Genomic DNA, 25,792 nt, shown 5'->3' on the forward strand with positions numbered 1-25,792 from the left:
GCATAGTGGTTAGACATATAACTTATGACATCATCCCCCAATCAGTCTAGTGCCCACTTGACACCATATATAGTTATCACAGTTTTATTGACTTTATTTCTTTTTTTTTTTCATTAATTTATTTTTGTTACATATGTTTCTACTTTTTTGCCCACTGATTCCCCCCTTCCCCTCCCTCCCCGCCCTGTCCCCAGCTTGGTTGTCCATGTCCATTGTTCATGCATACATGCATATAAGTTCTGTGGTTTATCTCTCCCCCACCACCCCCTCTTCTGGGGATTGTCAGTCTGTACCCCATTTCCACATCTCTGGGACTACCTTGTTCCTCAGACTGTTATGTTCATTATATTCCACAAATAAGTGAGATCACACGATACTTGTCTTTCTCTGTTTGGCTTGTTTCGCTTAGGATACTACTCTCCAGGTCCCTCCATGTCGTCTCAAAGGATAAGAGATCTTTCTTTCTTACAGCTGCATAGTACTCCATTGTGTATATGTAACACAGTTTTTTTATCCATTCGTCTACTGATGGACATTTGGGCTGTTTCCAGATCTTAACTATTGTAAATAGTGCTGCTACAAATATGGGGGTACATATATTCTTTCTGAATGGTGTTTCAGGCTTCTTAGGGTATATTCCTAGAAGTAGGATCACTGGGTCAAATGGAAGTTCAATTTTTAATTTTTTGAGCTAACACCATATTGTTTTCCATAGTGGCTGCACCAGTCTGCATTCCCACCAGCAGTATACCAGAGTCCCCTTTTCTCCACACCCTCGCCAACACTTGTTGTTTGATGATTTGTTGATGGCGGACATTCTGACAGGTGTGAGGTGATACCTCATTGTTGTTTTAATTTGCATCTCTCTCATGATTAGTGACGTTGAGCATTTCTTTATATGTCTCTTAGCCATTTGTATGTCTTGTTGGGAGATGTCTCTGTTTAGTTCCTCTGCCCATTTTTTAATTGGGTTCTTTGTCTTCCTTTTGTTGAGTTTTATAAATACTCTCTATATATTGGAAATTAACCCCTTATCTGATACATCATTGGCAATTATGCTCTCCCATACAGTGGGTTGCCTTTCCATTTTGATGATTGTATCTTTTGCTGTGCAGAAGCTTTTTAGTATGATGTAGTCCCATGTGTTCATTTTCTCCTTTGTTTCTGTTGCCTTAGGGGATGTATCAGTGGAAATTCTGCTGCGTATGATGTCTGAAATTTTGTTGCCTACAGTTTCTTCTAGGATTTTTATGGATTCATGAGTCACATTTAAGACTTTTATCCATTTTGAGTTTATTTTTGTGTATGGTATAAGCTGATGGTCTAGTTTCAATTTTATGCATGTAGCTGTCCAATTTTCCCAACACCATTTATTAAAGAGGCTGTTTTTACTCCACTGTATGCTCTTGCCACCTTTGTCAAATATTAATTGAACATATTGCCTTGGGTCCATTTTTGGGGTCTCTGTTCTGTTCCACTGGTCTATATGCCTGTTCTTGTGCCAGTACCAGGCTGTTTTGATTACAGTGGCTTTGTAGTATAACCTGAAATGTGGTAATGTGATCCCTTCTACTTTGTTCTTCTTTTTCAAGATTGCTGTGGCTATTCGAGGTCTTTTTTGGTTCCATATGAACTTTTGAAGTATTTTTTCTCGTTCTCTGAAGTATTTGACTTTATTTTTTAAACTCTGCTTTGCATCTCCATGACTATTTGTAACTTAATTTGTACTTCTTAATCCCTGAGGGTGAATTTTTGAATAGGGTGGTGAAGGAAGGCTTCACTGAGAAAGTGGCCCTTGAACAAAGATGTGAACAGAGACTGAAAGAGTTAAGGGGGGGAGCCATATGATTGTGAAGGAGCAGAGTTGCAGGCAGAGACAGCAGTAAGCACAACATATCTTCAGTGCCTGGTGTGCTTAAGGAGTAGCAGGGAGCCTGGGTGCTGGGGCGGAGCAACTAAGGGGAAAATGTTGAGAGGGGAGCTCAGAGTTAAAGAGGAGATGGAAGGCAAGGTGTGCAGGGCCTTAGAGACTTAAGGACGTGAGCATTTTCTCAGGGAGTTGTGGGATATTGGAGGGCTTTGTATCAAAGTAGTCTAATGATTTGATGTACATTTTTAAAAAGGATTCCTTTGGCTGTTCTATTAAGAATACCCTAGAGGGCACAGGGATGCACTGAGAGACCAGATGGAAAGCTGTTGCAATATTCCTGCTGAGAGATGAGAATGATCATACAACTTTTTTTCCCTCAATCAGCAATACGTTTTGGATAGTTTTTCATATTAATCTACATAGCAGTAAGCCATTTCTATTATTAGGTGTATAATAATCTGGACTTACCACTATTTAACTATTGCTCTATTGATATTCAATTAGGTTGTCTCTAGTTTTTTACTATTACAAAAGATTTTTCAACTCACTTCCTTGTTTATACATCTTTGACATACATTATGGAGTATTACCAGGTAAAGGAGATAAGCATTTTACATTTTGAAAAAGTGGCTGTATCGCTTTACAAAAACTCTTATTCAGCCATCAGACAATGCCCCTTTTTCTATGCACTGTGCACTTATAATCATCTGCATTGTCCAGAAGGCAGTTTTAGGAAATATTGTCTAAACTATTATATCAATAGCCATAAACTAAATTTTATTTAACTTAAAATTTGTTTTTAATAATGGTAAATAATAATTCTAAAGAAGGTATATATTCTTTTTTTAGGTTCTCAAAGTCTTTCTGACATCATTAAGTTGGAGAAGACTGTGATTTGCTCTTTGGCTGCCATAATAAGATACCTCAAAGAATTTAACTTGGCAAAGGTGCTTTCCAAACCCAAGTAAGTGATTCCTCAAAAATAATGAGGGTGGGCTTATATTAACAACATCTCTTGAATTTGGTAAGTATTGTACTCAGAAGTTTACTTGCTATTGATAGAACATTCTATTCAAGGGCAAGGATGAAACATGTGGTATTGTTCCTGAAGAATATTAAATATACTAATTGATATGAAAATATTGATAAAATCCTTAAGAATTCCATCAGTATGTATTCATCATAACTATTTAATGTAGTATAATTTTGACTACAAAATGGTGCTTTATTCTAAAGCACAGTTAATTGGTAAGTAGTAACATGAAGTGGAATTAAGAAGTGGTATTAAAAAGCATTCATAAAATTTCACTGCCTTTCTGATTCTTGGTTTCAGTTCTTATTTCATAGGCCATAAAATTAGAGACAAAGGGAACATTTAAAAGAGTGATTAACTTTGTAGAGTTCAGAGATTTAAAAGCTGGCAAGTGACATTCTAGGAAAATGCTAGTTTAAAAGCCAATGGATGATGATTAGTGATGCTCAGAGTTCAGTTTTCTTTTTATTAATTTAATTTATTTTTTTACTCCTTACCCAAGGATATGTTTAGAGAGAGGAAGGGAGGGAAGGGAGAAACATTGATGTGAGAGGGAAACATTGATTGGCTTCCTCCTGCCTGCGCTCTAACGGGGGATTGAACCTAAAACCCAGGCATGTGCCCTGATTGTGAATTGAACCCACGACCTTTTGGTATATGGGGCGACACTCCAATCAACTGAGCTATCCGGCCAGGGTAGAGTGCACTGTTCTTGTTTTGATAGGACAGGTGTGCACTGGCAGTAAATGAATAAATAAATGTTGAGGTACAGAAGTATGGTGGTGCTTGGCATGCCGAACAATGTGCACACCGCTGAGTTGTAAGTGTGTGGAGTGGTCCTGTGAAGCTCTGTTGCCACTACTCAGCTCTCCATTATAGTGTGAAGGCAACTGTAGACAATACAAATAAATGAGTGTGGTTGTAAAAAAAAAATACCAGTGGAATTAAAAGCGGTAGGGGGATGGTTTTCTTGCCTTTCTGTGTTCCACCTTCGCCAGTCCCTGTTCTTTGGTTCTGTAAGCAGTTATCCTCCATCATATTGATCCTGGATAGGTAAACTGCTTCCTGCCCTCCAGAGGTGGGTGGACAGATAGGGGCTATCTTAGTAAAATGGCTGAGTATGAATCAAGGAACAAAGGTAGTGCTGGTTTGAGGTTGCTGGAGAGAGCGGAAGAAAGGCAGGTCCCTTGGGAATCTTTTTGTAATGTCTTTTTCTGGTGTGTTCTAGTATGTGATATTTAGGATAGAACAGAATATCATTTCTCTGGAAATAGTTTTGTCCTGTTGAAAAGCAGTCTAAATGTCCATCAACAGGAGAGTGGGTTCATTGTGTTATATTCATGCAATGTAATGTTATACAGCCATGAAAATGAATGGACTAGAGTTACATGTATCAGTATTAAAAAAAAATTATTAGCATTATATTGAGCCAAAAATCCAATTGCTGAAGGACACACAATACAGATCATTATATGAAGTCAGGAACATCTGAAACTTTTACTTGAGGATACATACTTGAGGATACATTTTACTTGAGGATACATACATGTATTGAGAAGGTATAAAGACATGCGTGGGAATGAGCAACAACAAATTCAGAAGAGTGGGGGTGGAGAGGAAATCATAAAGGTTGGTGGGGAAACGGCTCAGGGAAGTTCTGGTTGATGTTTATTTTTTAGCCTGGCTACTCTATTATTAATCTATATATGTTTTATATGGCTGAAATGTTTTATTAAAAAAAAGTAGCAGCCTGGCATTATACTTCATGGGTTCCACTTTAAGATTCAGTAATAGGAATGGTTGATGGTGTTGGATCTCCATAAGGAAAGGATGACAAGCTATCTGCCATTTTCTTGTTCATGACGGGGAGCCTGTAAATAAGTGAGGTGGAACTAGTGATGACAGCTTTCCCATGACCAGGGGAGTACTGAAAACACCAGGGGGACATTGGGTCAAGTATGTAATTGTCTAACCACAAAACTATACACCTAAAACTAATACAAAATAATACTCAATGTAAACAGTAATTGAAAGACATACAAAAAATTTAAAAAAAAGATTTGTTTCTGTCCCTACATCACCCAGCAATGAAGTATTAATATTGAAATAAGAAAACTGGCTTTTTCTAAAATCAGGCTCTCGTGTGTTTAGAAGTGGATGAATTTGGATCTGAAAACATTATTGTGTCCTCCTCATATGTAGTTCAAAGTAAAAATAATACTAAATACTGAAACATAAAATGTTTATTTGTACTGAAATTAAAATAGCTTATTTAAAAATGACCTGACTTGATACAGTGAGTGCAGCTGAACTTATATTGGTGGTGGGGTTGGGGAGGGGACGGGGAACTGGATCTGCTGGTGACTTGGCATGTGTCTTGTCTGTCTGTTGGGTAACCCCCTCCTCTAATTTCTGCAGAGCCAGACAAAAAAGATATAAAGACGTCCAAAATGTTAGGCCCTCACACTTAATAGGCAGTCAGTAAATACAGGATTAATGAAAAAGAAAGAAGGACTTCTTCAACCTGTAATCATGAGCTTGATGAGAAATTGCAAAAATGTCCTTGGGAGCCAAGATTAATGAATAAAGATCAAAATGGTACTTTTTTTTTTTTGCTTAAAAACGAAATGTGAGTGATAATGTTTTATGGGTGGCATGTAATTAGACTCTGAATATAATTCCCCAAGTGTAATTCCACAGTTCTTATATCTTGGAAAATTAATGTAGCTTCTCAGAGTGATTGCTGGAAAACATGAATGTTCTCCTGTATTTAAAATTCAGTTGTATTACTTTAAAAGTTCAGCAGCATAAGGTATGATTATATTTACTTCAGGAGCTATGTGATTGGTGGAAAATTCAGTGGTGGTATTTTTTTGCAAATTCTTTTACACAAGTTGCTGTATATTACACAGAAATCTTGATATACATTTATTTAAAGGTCTTTGTACCTTTACAAAGATTGTTGGAGGAAAATATACCATCTCAGGAATTGTTCTTAAGGATGGAGTGAGGTTTTATTAGGGCAGATTTTGCTTTGTGTCCTTTCACTGTAATAAATCAGAGTTGATTGAATACATGCTGAGTCCTGCAGATCCTCAGTGAGTCACTGAACCTGGCAGTCATTTGGGGACTGTTACACACCTTTCTTTTTATTTTCCTTTCTGATATGTTTATTGGAAACATTTAGGAATGAAAAGATATTTATTTTGTTTAATTACAAATCAAGTAGAAGTGAAGCTACAATAAAATGAACTTTGTAATATAATGTAATTTATAATAATTTCATAAAGTTAAATTTATAATAATTAAATTAACTATGAAAACATTAAGCAAATGGTAAATGTATGACCTCTGAAAACTCTACATAGAGAGCTGTTTTCCACTATTGATTTCATATGTAACATGGTAGGTTTTTTTGGTCTTTGTTTCCATTTAAAAATAATATTTAAATAAGATCTTTAAAGGGGTTGATCTTTCAGATAAGGTCCGTACCTTTACCGCCTCTGTCTAATTCAGAAAGATGGCTAAATGGCTTTTCTTTTCTTTTTCTTTTTTCTTTTTAAGTAGTTTAGGAATAATAGTGTCTTAAATTTCTCTGGCAAGTTAGTAGCAAGTATATTTCCTCCCATTTTAAAACCTGAGGAAACAAAATCATCCTTTGTATTTTTGTTGTCTTAAATATTAATGAAGTATTTTCCCATGTTACTTATAATATTTCTATCCAGGTTCACACAGTGTGGATTCTAGCCAGACATTATTTATGAGGTTCATTTTAAAGCACATGAAATTTGGCTTCTTCCAAAATGATAAATAATTCAGAGTTGTTTGAGGATTTCAGATCATTGACCATATACTGATGAATTCCTAAGAATGCCGGCAGATTCAACCCTTAGTTAGAAAATGTATACAATTTCCAATGGAAATAGGATGACAGAAGGAAATTTCTTTCGTATTTGGTTAGAAGAATTCAAGAACACATTATCAACCAAACATTTGGGAAACCCAACAGCAAAATTGGTTATTATAATTGCTTGATAATTATTGTTCCATAGGGATCAGTATAATTTAATATTGTCCAATGGTTGATCCTTTATTAAAAATCAAGGCAGATATGAGTTTAAAGAAACTCTTTGCTTCTCCCAGCATCCACTTCGAGGTCTGGATGACTTGTTCAGTAATGGCAAAACCCCCAAATAAAAACAAGCAAAAAAAAACATAGCACATCTCATTAACACTGCTAAATGAGAACCTATCCAGACAGACCTCAGAGATATTGTGAGCTTGATTCCAGACCACTGCAGTAAAGCGAGTATCATTATCAAGTCAGCCATAATCATTTTGCTGGTGGAGGGTCTTGACATCAATTTGTAATACTTCATATGCAAATCTGTGCAGCACAGTAAAAGGAGCTAACTTAAACCAATTTGGTTGTTTATAGTTACTGGTTTCCTTTTGATATCGTAGGTAATGGGAGCCCCAGTAATTATATGTAGGTGAGGGCTCTAAGACTCCTCCCCAACCCTCTCTCTACCAGGTTGTAAGTTAGTCCAAACAAAATTCTGTCACACAGATAGATACTTCTTTTTTTTTATCCTCACTCCAGGACAGTTTTTCCATTATTTTTGTTCAGATAGAGTGGGAGGGAGAGAGAGGCTGAGAGAGAGATAAAGAAACATTGATGTGAAAGGGACACATCCAGTGGCTGCCTCTCACACGACCCAACCAAGGCAGGGGACAAACTGCAGCCAAGGTACGTGCCCTTAGCGGGAACCGAATCCGGGTCTCACTGGACTGCAGGCTGATGCTCTAACTGCTGAGTCAAACCGGCCAGGGCCAGATAGATACTTCTTAACAAGCAGGAACAAAAGCAGTCACGTAATCTCTTCTAAAAGCTTCTTGAAATTCTGATTCTGGGTCTTCTTGATATTCTGACAGTACCTTGCTTCAGAGGTTCACTCGAGGCATAGGAGAAGCAGGATTTCACTTTTGGTTGGTGTTAGATGACAAAACCCTCAGATAATTGGTGGAACGGGATGCTTGCAAAATCCTAAACCTAAGACGCTGTTCTTTGGGGAATGGACTGTTGGATTTCCAAGTTTTTGTGAGGGTGAAGGCAACTGAGCAGTATTTCTGGACAGTTCACACATCCTAAGTGCCACTTATTTTATTTTACATTTCTGATGTTCATGGGAGATAAAGGCAGCTTGCTGAGATGTTTTATGGAAAGGCTGCTGGATTACGGGTTCTAGATTAGTCTTTCTGTCATGCCAGCTAAGCACCCCTCTAGAGTCTGTGTCTGATTACAGTACTCAAGTGTTAATTGTGTAGGTTAAATCCAGCTTCCGTGAACAGGGGAAGTAAATGACATATCTAAACTCATGGGAACTGGTTAGGTAGATACCAACTATGAGTTTAGGCTGTTAGCTCTTCCAGCTTGGATTTTTGACCATTAAGCTGCATGAACACCTGTCAGCTTCACAGCCAACCACTGCCTAATTGTTTCTTCCTGGAAATAATGTGTTTTATTACTGACCTTCGGTGTTCACAGACATTTCTGAGCAACGAAAAACAAACCACACTGGCTTCCCTATAGGAAGATGGTACGCATTTGTTGAACATCTACTTTCTGCTAGGCCCTGCAGGTGACATTAGTAACTCTGGCCTCCAAGGAGCTAAGATCTACTAATGAGGAAGCCCAAGAATATAAATTGCTGTAATGCAAGGCAAATTAAGTTATTGAATGAATAACTGCTATAAAAAGGAGAGAAAGGGCTACATACATCCAGTGTCAATCAGTGTTGGAGTTGCTTCCCTCTGAAAATCACCAACAAGTTATCATCCTTGGGAGGCTAGGTCAGATCTGTCGCAGATAAATTACATTGTCAAAGGACAGCATTCAGTTACTAGGCAACATTTCTATTATGCAAGTTATATCTTTTTTAGGGCCCTGGAGCTTTAGTTGGGGAGTCATCTAGAAGTAGAGGCATCTTGCTATGAACACTGGCTTTGGTTTTAGGCTCTGGATCCTGGATGAGGGCTTGTTTCCATAACTGGCTTGGGAAACTGGGTTTTATTTAAATCTTATTACAGCCATGATAAGTGCAGTTAGGCTCGTAATGAAAACACTCATGCTCTCCCTCCACACAGTTTAGTGACCTTGCCATTACGTTTCTTGCCTTGAAGCCATCAAGTCTGTAAGTACTATTGATAGAAACGTCAAAGGCCGACGGGCTTGTAAAGGAAACTGAATCCTGGATCGGTAATGCCTTGGTTAATATGCTTTTTAATGTGAAAGAGTAAAGGACAAAATTGGAATTGTGCATACATTTATTAATCATATTGCAGCTCACTACTCAAGTCTATTTGAAATTTATTGAATTTTTAATCTAGTTTGAGATAGTTACAGGGACATAAGGAGAATGAATTCTTTGAGCTTAAGGAAATAATTTCTGCTACTTTTTCAGTTTTATACTTTACTAAAACATTAGACACACTGATGTGTATTGTTCAAAATAATACTTGTTATTTACTCAGAATAACAAATCAGAATGTTGATTAAAATATGTTATAGGGTTCATCAAGATGACCTCATGCTGAAGAATAAGATGGCCGTTTTAAAGTATCTCGATATATATTTTTGGCCAATTACTTAGTTGTTTCCTGGAGCCACCATACCACCGCATGCTCTGCCAGTGATAGAAAACTGTTTGGCTTTATTTCTGGAAATACATTAAAAAATTGTTGGTAGCATCTTCCTTCCTTGTTCTCGTGTTTGGTTTGAGAGCACTGTCCTTATTTTGCCATCGATCTATTGAATGACACCAGCATCAGTGGGAGATAATATTCCAGTGAATATTCTTTTTGCTCCTTTCATTTTGATTCTCTATCAAAGAACTTACTTTTGTCATAATGTTAGTGGAATATTTCTAGTACCTAAGTTAGTTTTTAAAACTTCTTGATGCACTCACATCATGGCTCATATTTTGTTCTTTTACAGGAATTTTAAACAGTTGTCAAGTGAGATGGAATTTATGACAATTAATGGAACAACGTTAAGGAATCTTGAAATCCTACAGAATCAGGTCAGGTAAACATAAAGGCTAGTTGATTCAAAATGGCTTTGAAGACAAAATTTGTAATAAGGTAGCAGTTTCTTCTTAGGAGTACAGGTGAAGACAATATTGTCTTCAACTGACCACTCTGTTATCTATTTATTAGTTAACAGTGGTAGCACTCTTTTTGGAGAATCAAATACAGTGTAAAAAATACTTCTGTGGGGTTACTTTGGCAGGTATAGAGCTGTCCTTCTTTATGGTTGAAGTAACATTCTCATCCAGATCATTTCTGTATCAAATATGTCTTTGGAAGAGCATCATCTTTGAAAATCAATATGAAGTGGATTTTTTTGTCTGCTTGATTATGTTTTTCTACATACTTGTAACTTTTTCTTGAAATGTCTGCAGTCCTGTTTCATTGTGCAGCATATAAAACAAGTTCCTGTGATGCTCATTTGGACTGTAAGATGCATAATATCTCCCTTTACAAACTTTCATCATTGTTTCTTGTCCTTTATTGATGAATTAGGAAGATAATGAAGTCACAGAAATTATTGCTATCATTTATTAACTTGTCATTTGGTAATGGGAAATGTTATAAAATTAATATTATCAGCAGAGTCATAGAAATAAGCAGTTTCAAGTCATTTGAGTAAGTAGTAGAGAAGCTGAACCATCTGAGTCAAATAGTTTAAAGCTCTTCAGAAACATTTATTACTGTTGTGAACTATAGTAAATGCCAAATTTACTCTCCTGACTCCTGGATTTCTATATTACTAACTCATTTTTTAACGTAGTTTCTCCCTCTTTCAAGCTCTCCTTGTATCCTAGAGTCCACCTTACTTTCATTCAGTCACATTTTTATCTTGTCATTTCATTATCCAGAACTGAGAATCTTTCCCACAAGTCTTTTCCTCACTCTGTATGCATCCCCATGGCGGAACAGGTAGCAGGAATAAAGGACATTCCTTGGATGAAGAGCTCACAGTCAGAGCCCACACACACAGTCCCCTCATTCCACATTTCACTCTGCCACATCCTCCCTGTTCAGTCCTCCTGTGGAGTCAGTTCTGAAATCACATTCCTAAGGCAGAATCATCTGGAATAAAATATCCATTAAAAACCCTTTCATTATCAAGACCTGGGCCCTTGTGGAACAGAAGCTGAGAATGAACATCTGTGTGTCTTTGCACCTCAGCTTTGGCCTCCCTAATGGATGAGCAGGGGAAAGGGGCAACGAGGAGGGCCGGGGTCAGGGAGAGCAGAGGTTAACAGGACTTGGGTTTCCCCCACCTCTCATGTCTGAGCCTGCTTCTGCAGTGATGCCAGGTGATTGGAGCATGACTCCCCTCCACTGTCCTTCTCGGGACCCTACTGCAGCCGGCCAGTCGGACTTTTGTCTGACTCAGAAGGGTGGCTGTTGCTGATCTGGGCCACCCTTGTCTGTCAGCTCTACCTGGCCAGCTCCATCCTCAGGGAATCCTGTCGTTGCCATGTGCTCCGCTTTAACTTCCAAGGCCTGGGGAGCTAATGTCACACCTTTTATTGCTTATTTCTGCCAGGTGGCATCGTGTCCTAATTATGTCTTTTCTCACAAACTTGGATCTAAGTGCCCTGAGGGAGGGAACATGTCTTAGTATACCTTTGCCAGTCATATATCTGAGTACATGGGGAGGTATTCTCTAAGTACCTGCTTGATGATTTGAAGGAAAAGGAAACAGTTGAAATAAAACCACTCAGGTGAAAACTGCAGTTTTATGTTCCAAATAAGATTTAATCTATTAATAGACTTTTTCTAATACAATGAAACCTTGGTTAAAATAAACCATCGTCTCTTGTTAATTGTAAATTTTTTTAATGACTCAACTTTCAAATAGCAAAGTATACACAGATAAACTTTTGCCAGGATTTAAGAGAACAGACTAACATAAAACCCTTCCAGGGCGACTTCGCCAGGGCAGAGCAAGTTCCCGTCTGTCTCCAGTACTTTCTGCTCGTCAGTGCGTCACGAGAGCTTCGGTCCTTAGAACAGTAGTTCTGAGGCAGTGGGAGACACTGAATTGTCTTCACTGTGTTTCCCAAGGCAGGAAAATATATAATTATATTTTCAAGATGCTTAGGACAAACATATATTTCAAAAGAGATTTCTAAATACTGTGTTCTTAGTTAACCAAAAACAACATAATCTATTTTCTGTGCAACATATCAGTACTTTCTGTATATTGTGTGTGTGTATATATGTGTGTATCTTTGTGTGTGTGTGTGTGTGTGTGTGTATACACATATAGTCATTGATCAAATATTAAATGAACACCTGCTATGAGCTGTACTTTATGTTAGGCATATGAAATATTGAAAATTGTGATACATGGAATAATTAGGGCACATGATCAACTAGTGATTTTGGCACAAATACAATTGTCTAATTAATAAAACTTGTTTTCTGGTCTTTCTTAGACTGATATGAAAACCAAAGGAAGTTTATTTTGGGTTTTAGACCATACTAAAACTTCATTTGGGAGACGGAAGTTAAAGAAGTGGGTGACTCAGCCGCTCCTTAAATTAAGGTAAAGGGAAGCTTGTGTGTGTATGTATGTGTGTGTGCGTGTGTTTAATATGAAATTACATAAAGTAGTGAAATTAAGGTATGGCAGCCTCCTTGAAAGCAAGGTCACCAAGACTTACAAGAACAGTTTTAAATAGGGGAAGATTTTATTCTGTATCTGGCAATAGAGTGTCTGATATTGTGAGGATTTTCTCCTTGTCCCCAAGAATGAGCCTGCTTACACATTAGAAGTCATGGGGTGTGTTAGGGAAAGTGGATTATGCCGTTAGTTTGGGTCATCAGTAGCATAAGTGGGCAGGGAGGGAGGGGGCTGGAGAGATGGGGTGCTGCCGTTTGTAGAGGGCTTGGAAGGCTAGGCTGAGGAGTCGTAGCCAGAGGAAGTCAGGTCAGTGATTCTGAGCATGGGAGTGATAGGGTCAGAGCTGGGTTTCTATGTAGGAGGGACAGAGTGGTGGTGGAGGGCAAGTTACCAAGTTCATGGAGAGGTTCTGAGGACTTGAGCCAAGCCAGTGTCAGCAGGAATCTGAAAGAGAGGTCAGGTAAAAGACATTTGGGACAGCAGAATGGGTAACCTGGAGTGCCTTTATTACATACCAGGCACCGTACTAGGGCTTTAAATAGTTTTTAAAAATTTTAAATCCTCAGAGGATATTTTTCCATTTATCTTCAGATAGAGTGGAAGGGAGAGATGGGGGGGGGGGGAAGAGAGAGAGAGAGAAACATCAATGTGAGAGAGGCACATCGATTGGCTGCCTTTGCCGTGACCCTGACCAGGGCCAGGGACCAAACCACAACCAAGGTACGTGCCCTTGACTGGAATCAAACCTGAGACTCTTTGGTCTGCAGGCCTACCCTCTAACCACTGAGCCAAACTGGCCAGGGCTAAATATTTTTTTTATTTTTAGAGAGAAAGGACGGGAGAGAGAGAGAAACATCGATGTGAGAAAGAAACATCGATCGGCTGCCTCCTGCATGCCCCTTACTGGGGATTGAGCCCAAGACTTGGGCATGTGCCCTGACCGGGAATCAAATTGGGACCCCTCAGTCCATGGGACAGTGCTCAGTCCACTGAGCCACACCGGCCGAGTGGTGCATGTCTCTTTAAACTGCACGATAGCCTCACTGTTGGCTGCATTTTATGCTGTGCTTAGTAAATAGTCATCTTCAAAAAAGGATAGCAGATACTGTTATTAGTGTTAGTAGTAAGCTTTAAGAAAATGCTTTTATGATAATGGTGACCAGATCACTTCAGCTTTTAGTGGGTCATTTTGATTTCCCTTCCTGACCATAAAGACCTTCAAACAGGGGAAGCTGACTAGGTAAAGAAGAAATTCTGAAAATGGAAGTATCTATTTGCGTTTAGTATTTAAATGAAATAAGGATACCTCAAGGAGCAAGAGCAGTAGCTTTGTGCAGATGGTGTGTGGACAGCAGCCTAAGGGGTGTTGCATTCTGGGTGCTGGAAAGACATCTGTCTAAGCATTCCCAGCAATTCTTAGTATTTTATGTGCTTGATTAAAATATTCATCAGAAACAGACTCACTAGCAGATGTTTTCATGTAAATTAAAATTTTTATTTCTATTAAGTTTGTTTTGATAACCAGGATTAATTTGAGATGAATTCAGTAGACCGTGTACTATGCTTTTTAGAGACTGGATCATTATCCGTTGGCATCCTAGCATCCCAGAAAGGCTGGGAGAAAATATGCCATGCATTGAACACCGATGCTTTCAAGTGTGAACTTAAATTGGCCTGACACTTACATAGCCAAAAACAAACAGAAAGCTTTTTTTCTTTGCTCTTTTTATTTTAGGTCGTAGTTTAAAAAACTTTCATCTTTCTAATCCTTTAAAATTCACTTCAAAAGAATTCCAGTCAAATCTTAGTGGCATTTACAACCCATTCCAAACAAATATGTGGAGAGAATTTCAGCTGATTAGTCTGTGGGTCAGTCATACATTTATTGGTTTCCCCCCTAAACTCACATAGATAGATGCCTTGCAGATCACACCAATGGTTCCACTCATCCAGGCCAATATTCTGTCTCTGACACTGGCAGCCAAATGTTAGTGTCGGACCAGGTTTTCTTCTTTAGTAAGATCATAGAGCAGATCATTGGTGACAAAGGAATTTAGCAACAGAAAGCAGATCTTCCAAAGTTCTCCAAGAGCGCATTATTTGTCAATCATCCATGAATTCTCTTAAGTCCCTTATGATCTTCTTTATATTTTTAGCCTATTTGAGCTCCCAGGGCAATTCCATAGTTTGTAAATCCAGGACCAGATGGTTCACGTTTCAGAGGATTTTTCACTCCCACCACCTTTTATTCTATAAAATGACCTTCGTGGTGCAGAATTTACTTTTAGGAAGTATAAATGGCTTTTGCCCTGTACTTACTGATTCAAAAACTCCACTTAGATTATTGAGACTGGATTTTACTTTACTGAAGCCACATAATTTATTTTATTTTTTTTTATTTTTTATCCTCACCCGAGGACACTTTTTCATTCTTTGTTCAGATAGAGCAGGAGGGAGAGAGAGAGAGAGAAACATCGATGTGAAAGGGACACATCGAGTGGCTGCCACCCTCATGACCAACCAGGGCCGGGGACAAACCGCAACCGAGGTACATGCCCTTAGCGGGAACCGAACCCGGGTCTCTCCGGACCGCAGGCCAACGCTCTAACCACTGAGCCAAACCGGCCAGGGCGAAGCCACATAATTTTTTATAAATAGGTTATGCTTTTTTATGTGTTGTGATTGATACTTCTGATCAGTTCTGTTAATTGTAGGCAAGAAGGTTTTCCAGCATTGTTCTCTGGCTTCTCCTTATAAACGAATGTCACATTGACAAATCATTAGCCTTAAGGACTTTAAAATTTAAATAAATGATACTGAATTCATTTTTTTCAAGGTTCCATCTTTGAATTTCTTCTCTTTCTTGGAGTTGATATGGTTTTGTCAATCTTTTATGTATATACCATATGTATTTTATTAGTTTGGTAAAAAAAGCCTGAAAATGCAAATTCTGCTTGTAAATGTTGATGAGGGGGCGGGGAGGACTTTGAAAAGTCTGGCATGAGTGTTTAAATGGATTCTTTAGGCAGATATTAATTTCCAAGGCAGATTTGGTTATCTTAAAAGTATTCAAGATTCAGTAGTTTACTCTGTATTTTAAAATATTTAGCAAAAGTTGTGCATTTCCTTCAGGGGTACCTCTTCTTCTGCCTGCACCTTAAATGCCGATGTTACCCAGGATTCTCTTCTGGGGCCGCTTCTTCCTTTCAGCACTACTTAGGATCTTGCCCGTGGCCATGGCTTCTCCCATAACGCACACGCTGCTGATGACTTTGTCACCATTATTTCCAGCAGCTCCTTGCCCATGTTTGCTAGGGCATCTCTGCCTCAGGAAATGTTCAGTTTGAGTGGGCAAAACAGATTGTAAAAAAAGCATTTCCTTCAGTGAGAGAGTGATTTCCTGGAGACACAGCTGTCTGTGTGTGTGCCTGTCTGTGTGTGCACATGCATGTACACATGTACATGTACAGAACAGCAGATTGTTTTCTATTTTTTTAATCCTCACCCAAGGACACACTCATTGATTTTTTTTTTTAAAGAGAAGGGCATGGGGATGAGGAGAGAGAGAGAGAAAGATGGAGAGAAACATCCATAGGTTGCTCTCCTATGTACCCTGACTGGAGATTGAACCCCCAACTTGGGTGTGTGCTCTGACTGGGAATTGAACCTGCAACCTTTTGGTGCATGGGACGAAGTTCCAACCAAGCCACACTGGCCAAGGCCAGAACAGCAGACTATTAGCCATGAAGCAGACTCTGAGAAATGTTTCTCCCCTTCTTTTTTTTTTTTTTTTTTTTATCCTCACCTGAGGATATTTTTCCATTTTTTTTTTTGTACAGATAGAGTGGGAGGGAGAGAGACGAAGGGAGAGAGAGAGAGAAACATCGACGTGAAGGGACACATCGAGTGGCTGCCACCCACACGACCATCCAGGGCCGGGGACAAACTGCAACCAAAGTACGTGCCCTTAGCGGGAACCGAACCCGGGTCTCTCCGGACCGCAGGCCGACGCTCTAACCGCTGAGCCAAACCGGCCAGGGCTGTTTCTCCCCTTCTAATGGATGACTCATTTTCATCAACAATGAAAATGTTGAATCTTTGGCAAGGTGTATCATCTTGCCTTTTTGAAAAATCACTTTTTATGAAAGGCAGTCTGCTGAAAGTCTTCATGAAAGGCTTTTTGTTTATGAGGAATCTACGCATCTTCTTGACTCTGGTCTGGCCCTCCTCTATTTCTACTCTGTACTACCCATAGATTTTTTTTTTCTCATCCGAGGACACTTTTGCATCTATCTTCAGATAGAGTGGGAGGGAGAGAGGAGGGAAGAGAAGGAGAGAGAGAAACATCGATGTGAGAGAGACACATCAACTGGTTGCCACCCGCACAACCCCAAATGGGGCTGGGGACAAACCAACCGAGGTGCCCTCAGCGGGAACCGAACCCGGGACTCTCTGGTCCACGGGCCGACGCTCTAACCGCTGAGCCAAACCGGCCAGGGCTAGATTGTTTTTTTAACGTATTTTTTATTATATTGCTCTTTACCATTTAAATTTTTACAACACACTGAGGCGTACTTTATTTCTGGACCTTTGTATGGTCTGGTGTTTTTTTTTTTTCTGAAGTGGAAACTTCTACTCATTTTTGTTTTCTTCCTAGTTTGCTGGCTGCTGCTTCAAAGTTTCCTTTGCCAGCTTTTCATTCTCTTTGTATCCTTTCAGTGTTGGAGGTCCTGACACCTGAACCCTAGGAGCTCAGCCTTCTTCCTTCCCTTAGCCTCCTCTCTCCTCTTGTCACTGTCTCCTGTCCTTCCCATATGAACTTGTCTGTTCCCAAGGTTATAGATATCAAAATGTCAGTGGTTCTCAAATTTGTATCCCTGGTCCTTATTCTCTTCTATTCTCTAGGCTTATATATTCAAATTAGATTCAGAAACACAAAGGTGTTTCACAGACATCTCAAACTTAACGTATTGAACCCTGTTCTTCCCCCTTGTTTCTCCATTCTGGGAACCAGCGCCTCCACCTACAATTTGCATAGGCCAGAAACCTAGCAGTTGTGCTGGACATTTCCTTTCTGACAGCCATGTCCAATTTAACACTAGCTCCTGTTGCTTTACCTCTAAACTAGATCTTGCCAACTCGATGCCATCCTGCTGGTCACAACTACCATCTCCTCTCCCTTGGACTGCTACAGTATCCTCCTAACGACCATTTTTTCAAAATAAAGATCGGAGCATGCTATTCCCCTGCCTTAAACTCTTTATTGGCTTTCCATTGTGCTTCAAATAAAAGAAAAATTCTTTAACAGGGCTCTCCTATCTGTCTCCGCCCTGCATTCACGTGTTCATTGCTTCTGGTTACTCTGCCTTCCTCCGGTTCCTGAGCCTCCCAGAGCTTTTTCTAATCTTGTGTTTTCGTGTTCACTGCTCTCTACCTGGAATCCTTCCCTTCTCTTTGATCTTTACATGGGTAACTTCTTATCTTTTAGGTCTCACCTTAAAAGCGTTACTTCTGTCCTGGCCCCTTTGGCTCAGCGGTTAGAGTGTCAGCCTGAGGACCAGAGAGTCCCGGGTTCGGTTCCTGCTAAGGGCATGTGCTTTGGTTGCAGTTTGTCCCCGGCCCCTGTTGGGGTCATGTGGGTGGCAATCACTCGATGTATCTCTCACAATGATGTTTTTCTTGCTCTCTTCCTCCTTCTCTCCCTCCCACTCTATCTGAAGATAAATGCCAAAAAAAAAAAGTGTTACTTCTTCAGAGAGATTTTCTCTGACCTGCTAATTTATGTTATATTCCTGTATCATTTTATTATATAGGACTTACATTGATATTTGTTTATCAGTATTTAATATGTCTCTCACTAAACGGCTTCATTTATAACAAGCATTTGACAAGTATATATTGAATGCATTACTAAAGGCGAACCATTCAAGATCTAACTCAGATATCCTTTGAGAAGTTCTCCTTCTTCTTTCTCCCTCTGTAGAAAGTTAACTTCTATTAATTCTGTCCAGCTTCTCATCCCTCCACTCGCAACATACAACAAATACATTGAGGGCTTATATAGTGAATATAACAGATTATCAGTTGAATATAATAGATGATCAAGAAATTATGAACAAATGGATCTATTTGAAAATCTTAGGATTCTCAGTAGGCTTTGAAAATAAAGGCACACATATGTAAGGCAAGTTCACTTCTCTAAGAAAAACTTGATTTTAAAAGAACCTTAGAAGAAGCAGCTTTCCTTTCTTTTATTTTACTTTTTATTGTTGAAAGTAATACAGAGAGCCCCTTCCCCCCATTGATCCCCTCCTTCCCACTCCCCTCCCCCTGCTCTCTCTCATCTAATGTGTGTGTCGATTGGTTGTGCATATATGCATATAAGTCCCTTGGTTTATCTCTTCCCACCCCTCCCACCCCCCTTTCTTCTGAGGTTTGTTCCGTATTTCCATTAACTCTGTATTTCTTTGGTTGACAGCTTATTTTGTTCATGATATGCCATAAATAAGTGAGATCATGTGGTACTTGTCTTTCTCCAACTGGCTTATTTCACTTTGCATAATACTCAGGTCCCTCCATGTTGTCCCAAAGGGTAAGAGATCACTCTTACAGCTGAATAGTGTTCCATTGTGTATATGTACCACAGCTTTATTATCCACCCATCTACTGATGGAGACACTTGGGCTGTTTCCAGATCTTAGCTATTGTAAATAGTGCTGCTATGAACATGGGGGTGCATATATTCTTAGGATATAGTCTAAGCAGTGGGATCACTGGGTCAAATGGCAGTTTCATTTTTAATTTTTTGAGGAAACACCATATTGTTTTCCATATGGCTGCACCAGTCTGCATTCCCACCAGCAGTGTGTTAGAGTTCCCTTTTCTCCACATCCTCACCAGCACTTGTTTGAGGATTTGTTGATGGCAGCCATTCTGGCAGGTGTAAGGTGATATCTCATAGTTGTTTTAATTTGCATCCTATGATGATTAGAGATGTTGAGCATTTTTTCTATGTCTCCTGGCCATTTGTATGTCCTGTTTGGAGAAGTGTTTATTCAAGTCCTCTGCCCATTTAAAAAAAATTTTTTTTTTCTTTATTGAATTTAGAGAGAGAGGAAGGGCGAGGGAGAGAGAGAGAAACATCAATGAGAGAGAACATCAATTGGCTGCCTCTTGCATGTCCCCCCATTGGCCATTGGGCCCACAACCTGGTCATGTGTCCTGACTGGGAATTGAGCACACGACCTCTTAGTGCATGTGTCGATGCTCAACCACTGAGCCACACCGGCCAAGCCCTCTGCCCATTTTTTAATTGGATTGTTTGTCTTCCTTTTGTTGAATTGTATGAATACTTTATATATTTTGGATATTAACCCCTTATCCGATGTATCATTGGCAAATATGTTCTTCCAAAGAGTGGGTTCCCTTTTCATTTTGATGCTGGTTTCTTTTGCCGTGGAGAAGCTTTTTAGTTTGATGTAGTCCTTTTTATTTTTTATTTATTTTGTTTGTTTCTTTTGCTTTAGGCAGTGTATCAGTGAAAATTCCGCTACATAAATAATGTCTGAGATTTTTCTGCCTGCATTGTCTTCTAGGGTTTTTAAGGTTTTATGGGTTACATTTAAGTGTTGCATCCCTTTTGAGTTTATTCTTGTGTATAGTGTAAGTTGGTGGTCTAGTTTCAGTTTTGTGCATGTAGCTGTTCAATTTTCCCACCACCATTTATTGAAGAGACCGTCTTTATTGTATGCTCATGCCTCCTCTGTCGAATATTAATTGTGTTTACTGTTTTGGATATCTGGGTTCTCTGTTCTGTTCCATTGATCTATATACCTTTCTTGTGCAGTACCAGGCTGTTTTGATTATGATGGCTTTGTAGAATAACTTGATATCCGGTATTGTGATCCTTCCTACTTTTTCTTTTTCAAAATTGCTGAGGCCAGGGAGAATCTGTTCCATGCTTCTCTTGTAGTTTTCAGTAGTTTGCTGGCAATCTTTGGTGTTACTTGGCTTGTAGATGCATCTCTTTCTCTCTGCCTTCAGTCATGTGGTGTCCTCCCTTATTCATATCTCCTCACATGGTGTTCTTTTACTAGGATGTAGTCATATTGGATTAGGTGCCTACACCATTCCAGTATGACCTCATCCTGATTGATAACATCCACAACAACCCTATTACCATGTAAGGTCACACCCTGAGGGGGTTAGGTCTTCAACACATATGTATTTTTTGAAGAGCACACTTTAAACCATAACAGACTCAGTTATGTCATAACTTTCCTCTGACACAGGTAGATGGAATGTACTAATCTCTTGAATGGAAACAGTTGTTTTGATTATCATTTAAATATATCGCACATTTATTCAACACCTGAAGTGATATTGTAAAGAACCATTGAATTTTGTGAATTGTAAGCATTCTGCAATTTTGTGACTCTAGTACAGTATTCTGAGGATGTGTTTATTGACTTTTTTCTTGAGGAGAGAGAGAAAAGAAAAGAAACATCGATGTGAGAGAGAAACCTTGATCGGTTGCCTCTTATATACATCCCCTTGTTTGCCTCTTGTGCGCACCTCAGCTAAGGACTGAACCCACAACTTAGGTATGTTTCCTAACCAGGAGTTGAAACTGTGACTTTTTGGTGTATGGGACAATGCTCCAATCAACTGAGCCACACCAGCCAGGGCTCCAAAAATTCTTAACCACAGGACCACCCTCACTCAGGTTTGCTGTTCCAGTCTATACTATCTGTGGTCTGGCAATTTCCAAGTTGTGAAATGTATTTAAAATAGCCCTACTGTGCCTAAGGGTTCTTAGTGGAAGCAAATGCAAATCCTCCCTTTGTCATCTAGCCTCCAAGGAGTCCCAAAGAGAAAACTCTTCCATAAGCTCACAAACCATAATTACACGGGGAACAAATAACCATGAGTGTGAGTCAGCAGAAATTGTAAGCAGCAGGATTGTTAGAATCCCAAGACCTTCAGGTAATGGAATGATAAAAATAAATATCAGGCCACTAAGTTAAAAGAAATGCAAAACAAAATAAAAACAAAACCATGAGCACAGAATAAAAATACCATCAAAAAAGATCAGTTTAACTTTAAAAAAGAACTACATACAGTTTTTGGCAACAGAGGGTTAAACAGGAATAGATGCATTAACTGAAATGTGAGATAATATTCGAAGAAATTGCTTAGAGGGTAGCACAGAGAGACAATGCGCTAAAAGGTGAGATTGCAAGACAAGTCGAGAATTAGGTGGTCTGACATAATTTTCTTCAGCTTTACAGTAGAAACAAATTGGAGGAAGAAAAACAATATTCAAAGATTATAAAGGATGAGAATTTCTCATATTTCATGAAAGATATGAATTCTTAGGTTTAGAAACACAGTGAATCTAAAGTGCAATTGAAAACAAACAAATCAATGTTTTGCTAAATTATGACACTAAATCAGCGATGAAATCTTACAAAGAAACAGAGTGAAGAAAGCTCACCTGTAAAGCAATGAAAATTACATAACTTACTTGATTTTCAGTTTTCCCACCTGTTCTGTGCTTCTTTAGTTTTTTTTTTTTGGTGATTTCTTTTGGATAGTTAGAGTATTTTTTTTTATCTTCACCTGAGGACATTTTTCGATATTTTGTTCAGATAGAGTGGGAGTGGGGGAGAGAGAGAGAGAAACATCCACGTGAAAGGGTCACATCAAGTGGTTGCCACCCACACAACCCAACCAGGGCCGGGGACAAACTGCAACCAAGGTACGTGCCCTTAGCGGGAACCGAACCCGGGTTCTCTGGACCACAGGCCGATGCTCTAACCACTGAGCAAAACCAGCCAGGGCGGATTATTTGAGTATTTTTTTTTTTATCCTCACCCGAGGACATTTTTCCATTTTTTGTACAGATAGAGTGGGAGAGAGAGAGAGCAAGAGAGAGAGAGAGAAACATTGACGCGAAAGAGACACATCGAGTGGCTGCCACCCACACGACCAACCAGGGCCGGGGACAAACTGCAACTGAGGTACGTGCCCTTAGCAGGAACCGAACCCAGGCCTCTCTGGTTTGTGGGCTGATGCTCTAACCGCTGAGCCAAACTGGCCAGGGCATATATAGGAATATATTTTAAAGAATAATGGGAGGGCTTAGAATGAAGGTGCTTTCTCCTAGAGAGGATGGTTATTTGCTTCTGCCAGATTCTTGGTGGTGCTACCAGTATGGGACCATCTTCATTCAAGTTCAGTGTTCGATATGTTTTAGTGTATTCAGATGATCCCAGTTCTGACTGCAGGTTCATCCTTACTATGAGGCCAGCTCATTTTTACAGCAGATTCTTCTGGCATACCTCTTCAGTGCAAACGTGGCTTTGACTGTTGGATTATCTCTGGGTTCTTGCTTTCTTTAGATTTTGGTATAGTTATTCCTTACCATTTTGTTAGTTCATTGATGCTTCCCCCCCCCCCTTCTTCCTTATTGATTTTAGAGAGAGAGGAAGTGAGAGGGAGAGAGAGATAGAAATATTGATGACGTAGAACATTGATTGGGCGCCTCCTGCATGCCCCCCACTGGGGATCAGGCCCACAACCTGGGCATGTGTCCTTACTGGGAATCGAACCGGTGACCTCTTGGTGTATGGGTTGATGCTCAACTACTGAGCCACACCTGCTGGACCATTGATGCTTTTATGAATATATTTTTATGTTTTATTTGGTTTTTGAAACTGTCCTCAGGGGAGGTATGGTCTGAAAGTACCCATTCCCACCTTATCAACAGCAGAAGTCCTATCATGTTCTTTTCAAAGACTCATGATTGTGGCCTAAACTGATAATGGAGAGTAGCTGTCAAAAAATTGTTCTATTTAATACTCTGAAAAGGGTGGATTGTTTTCTATTGGTAAAAATGATGGCTCATTAGGGCATGAGTAATAAAAGTCCTTAAAAACTTATTGGGTAGGTGATTTATAATTTGCCACAAGGTAAATATTTATAACAGCTCTTTAGAATGTAATTTCATAATTAAAATAAAACCTTTCTTTCATAATCTGTAAGGTTTTGAGCATGATATTTGTGGATGGCATCACAGTGTATCTCATTACCTGAGTTACTCCTCTCCTCTCCTCCTTCCCTTATCTACAACTCATTAATTTTACATTCTTAGTATCTCTTGAAACTATGGGCTTTTTTCATTCCTGTAGTCTCTACCCAAGTTCAGATCATTAACAGCCTTCTAACCAGTCTTCCTGCTACTGCTGCTTTCTCCTTTCAAATGTGTCCATTGGCTCCCATTGCCTTCAGAGCTCTTCCGAGGTCTGTATTGGTCACGTGATCAGGTCCCTGCTTACCTATCTGTTTGTTTCTGCTATCACACTGTGACCCTCCGTCTTCCACTACTGCTACAATTGGTACTTTGTAAGCATTCAGTAATTGTTCATTGAATAAATGGTGTATGTGAAAGGTGAAGCTAAGTAGATTCAAGTAGTGATGCTTAGGCCCTAGGAGACGGCTTATGATTCATGTTTCTACTAGAAATCTTTTTAGGTCATTGGTTTAACCATATTGCGTGACCAGTATGTTAATGTGCGAATTTAATGTATTAATTTTATATCAGCTGTTTTTTAGAGCAGTCCTTTCAGAAGAAACTAAAACAACAAAAACCAACCTCTCCTCAGTAGTTTGTATTTTAACTTTTTTTCCATAAATAACCCTATGTTAGAATTATAAAGGCATCTCCATGAATAGCAACCAGCAGGTACACACTCCATCCCATGTCCTTACAATGGCAATAAGTGTAGGTCACACACTGAGTTTCTCAGTGACAGCCATACACAACAAATTCTAATGTCACCACCCAGTTTGTCTTCAAATGTGGACTCCAGTGACACTCACATTTAGTCCTTGGGGTTTTGGTGGTAAAAAACAATCTTTGTTATCCCTAGAACCTCAAGTCCATGGTTTTTGTCATATGGAATAAAATGTCTCAGGTGTCTTCTTTTCATTTGTTTAGAATGTATCATGGTTTTAAACAAAATTAAATGTACGAGAGTGACATTGGTTAATGTACAATATATATTTACAATATTTGTATATTGCAGTGTATGCTCACCACCCAAAGTCTGGTCTTCTGTCACCATATATTTGACTCCCTTTACCCTCTTGCTCTCCTCATCCCCCTTTCCCTCTGGTGACCACCATACTGTTATTTATGTCTGGGAGTTTGTTTGATTTGATTGTTCATTTGTTGCTTTCCATTTTATATCCCACATATGCGGAAAATCATAGGGTTCTTGTCCTTTTCTGTCTGACTTATTTCACTTAGCGTGATGCTCTCAAGATCCATCCATGTTGTCGCAGATAGCAATATTTCATCCTTATGGCTGAGTAGTATTCCATTGTAGATATGTACACATCTTCTTTATTCAGTCATCCACCAAAGGACACTTAATTTGTTTTCATGTCTTGGCCACTGTGAATAATGGTGCAGTGAACATAGGGGTGCATATTTCTTTACAAATACATGTTTTTAAATTTTTCTAGTAGACACCCAGAAGAGGGGATTGCTGGGTCATAGGGTAACTCTATTCTTAATTTTTTGAGGAACCTCCATACTTTTTTCCATACTGGCTCTACTAGTTTACATTTCCACCAGCAGTACGAGTGTTCTTTTCTCTTTACATCCTCTCCAACACTTGTTATGTCTTGTGTAGCTGATAATAGATAATAGCCATTCTAACAGGTCTGAGGTGGTGTCTCACTGAGGTTTTGATTTGCTTTTCCCTTATAGCTAGTGCAATTGATCAACTTTTTAAATATCTGTTTGCCATTGTATGTCTTCTTGGAAAAAGTGCCCTATGCCGGTTTTTAATTGTATTATTTATTTTTGTTGTTGTTGAATTGTATGAGTTCTTTATATTTTGAATATTAGCCCCTTATTGCAATATCATTTGTAAATATCTTCCCCCAGTTGGTTGGTTGGTTGCTTTTTTGTTCTGTTGATGGTTTCTTTTGCTGTGCAGAAGCTTTTTAGTTTAATGTAGTCCTATTGACTTATTTTTCTTTCTTTTTTTTAAATATGTTTTTATTGATTTTTTTTTTAGAGAGAGAGGAAGGGAGAGAGAGATAGAAACATTGATGTGAGAGAGAAGCATCGATCGGCTGCTTCCTGCATGTGCCCTCCTGGAGATCGAGCGTGCAA

General features: G+C 39.1%; 1 protein-coding gene across 1 annotated transcript in view; it reads left to right on the forward strand.

Annotated features, from left to right (window-relative positions):
* Positions 1–25,792, forward strand: part of MSH3 (mutS homolog 3) — a 160,253-nt gene that overhangs the window by 46,411 nt on the left and 88,050 nt on the right. The window contains exons 10-12 of the mRNA XM_036278555.1: positions 2,720–2,834; positions 9,901–9,985; positions 12,416–12,525. Of these exons, the coding sequence (XP_036134448.1) occupies positions 2,720–2,834; positions 9,901–9,985; positions 12,416–12,525 (310 nt within the window). The remainder of the gene's footprint in view (positions 1–2,719; positions 2,835–9,900; positions 9,986–12,415; positions 12,526–25,792) is intronic.

The sequence above is a fragment of the Molossus molossus genome, unplaced genomic scaffold (assembly GCF_014108415.1).
Source record: "Molossus molossus isolate mMolMol1 unplaced genomic scaffold, mMolMol1.p scaffold_m16_p_3, whole genome shotgun sequence".
In the NCBI taxonomy this organism is placed as follows: domain Eukaryota; kingdom Metazoa; phylum Chordata; class Mammalia; order Chiroptera; family Molossidae; genus Molossus; species Molossus molossus.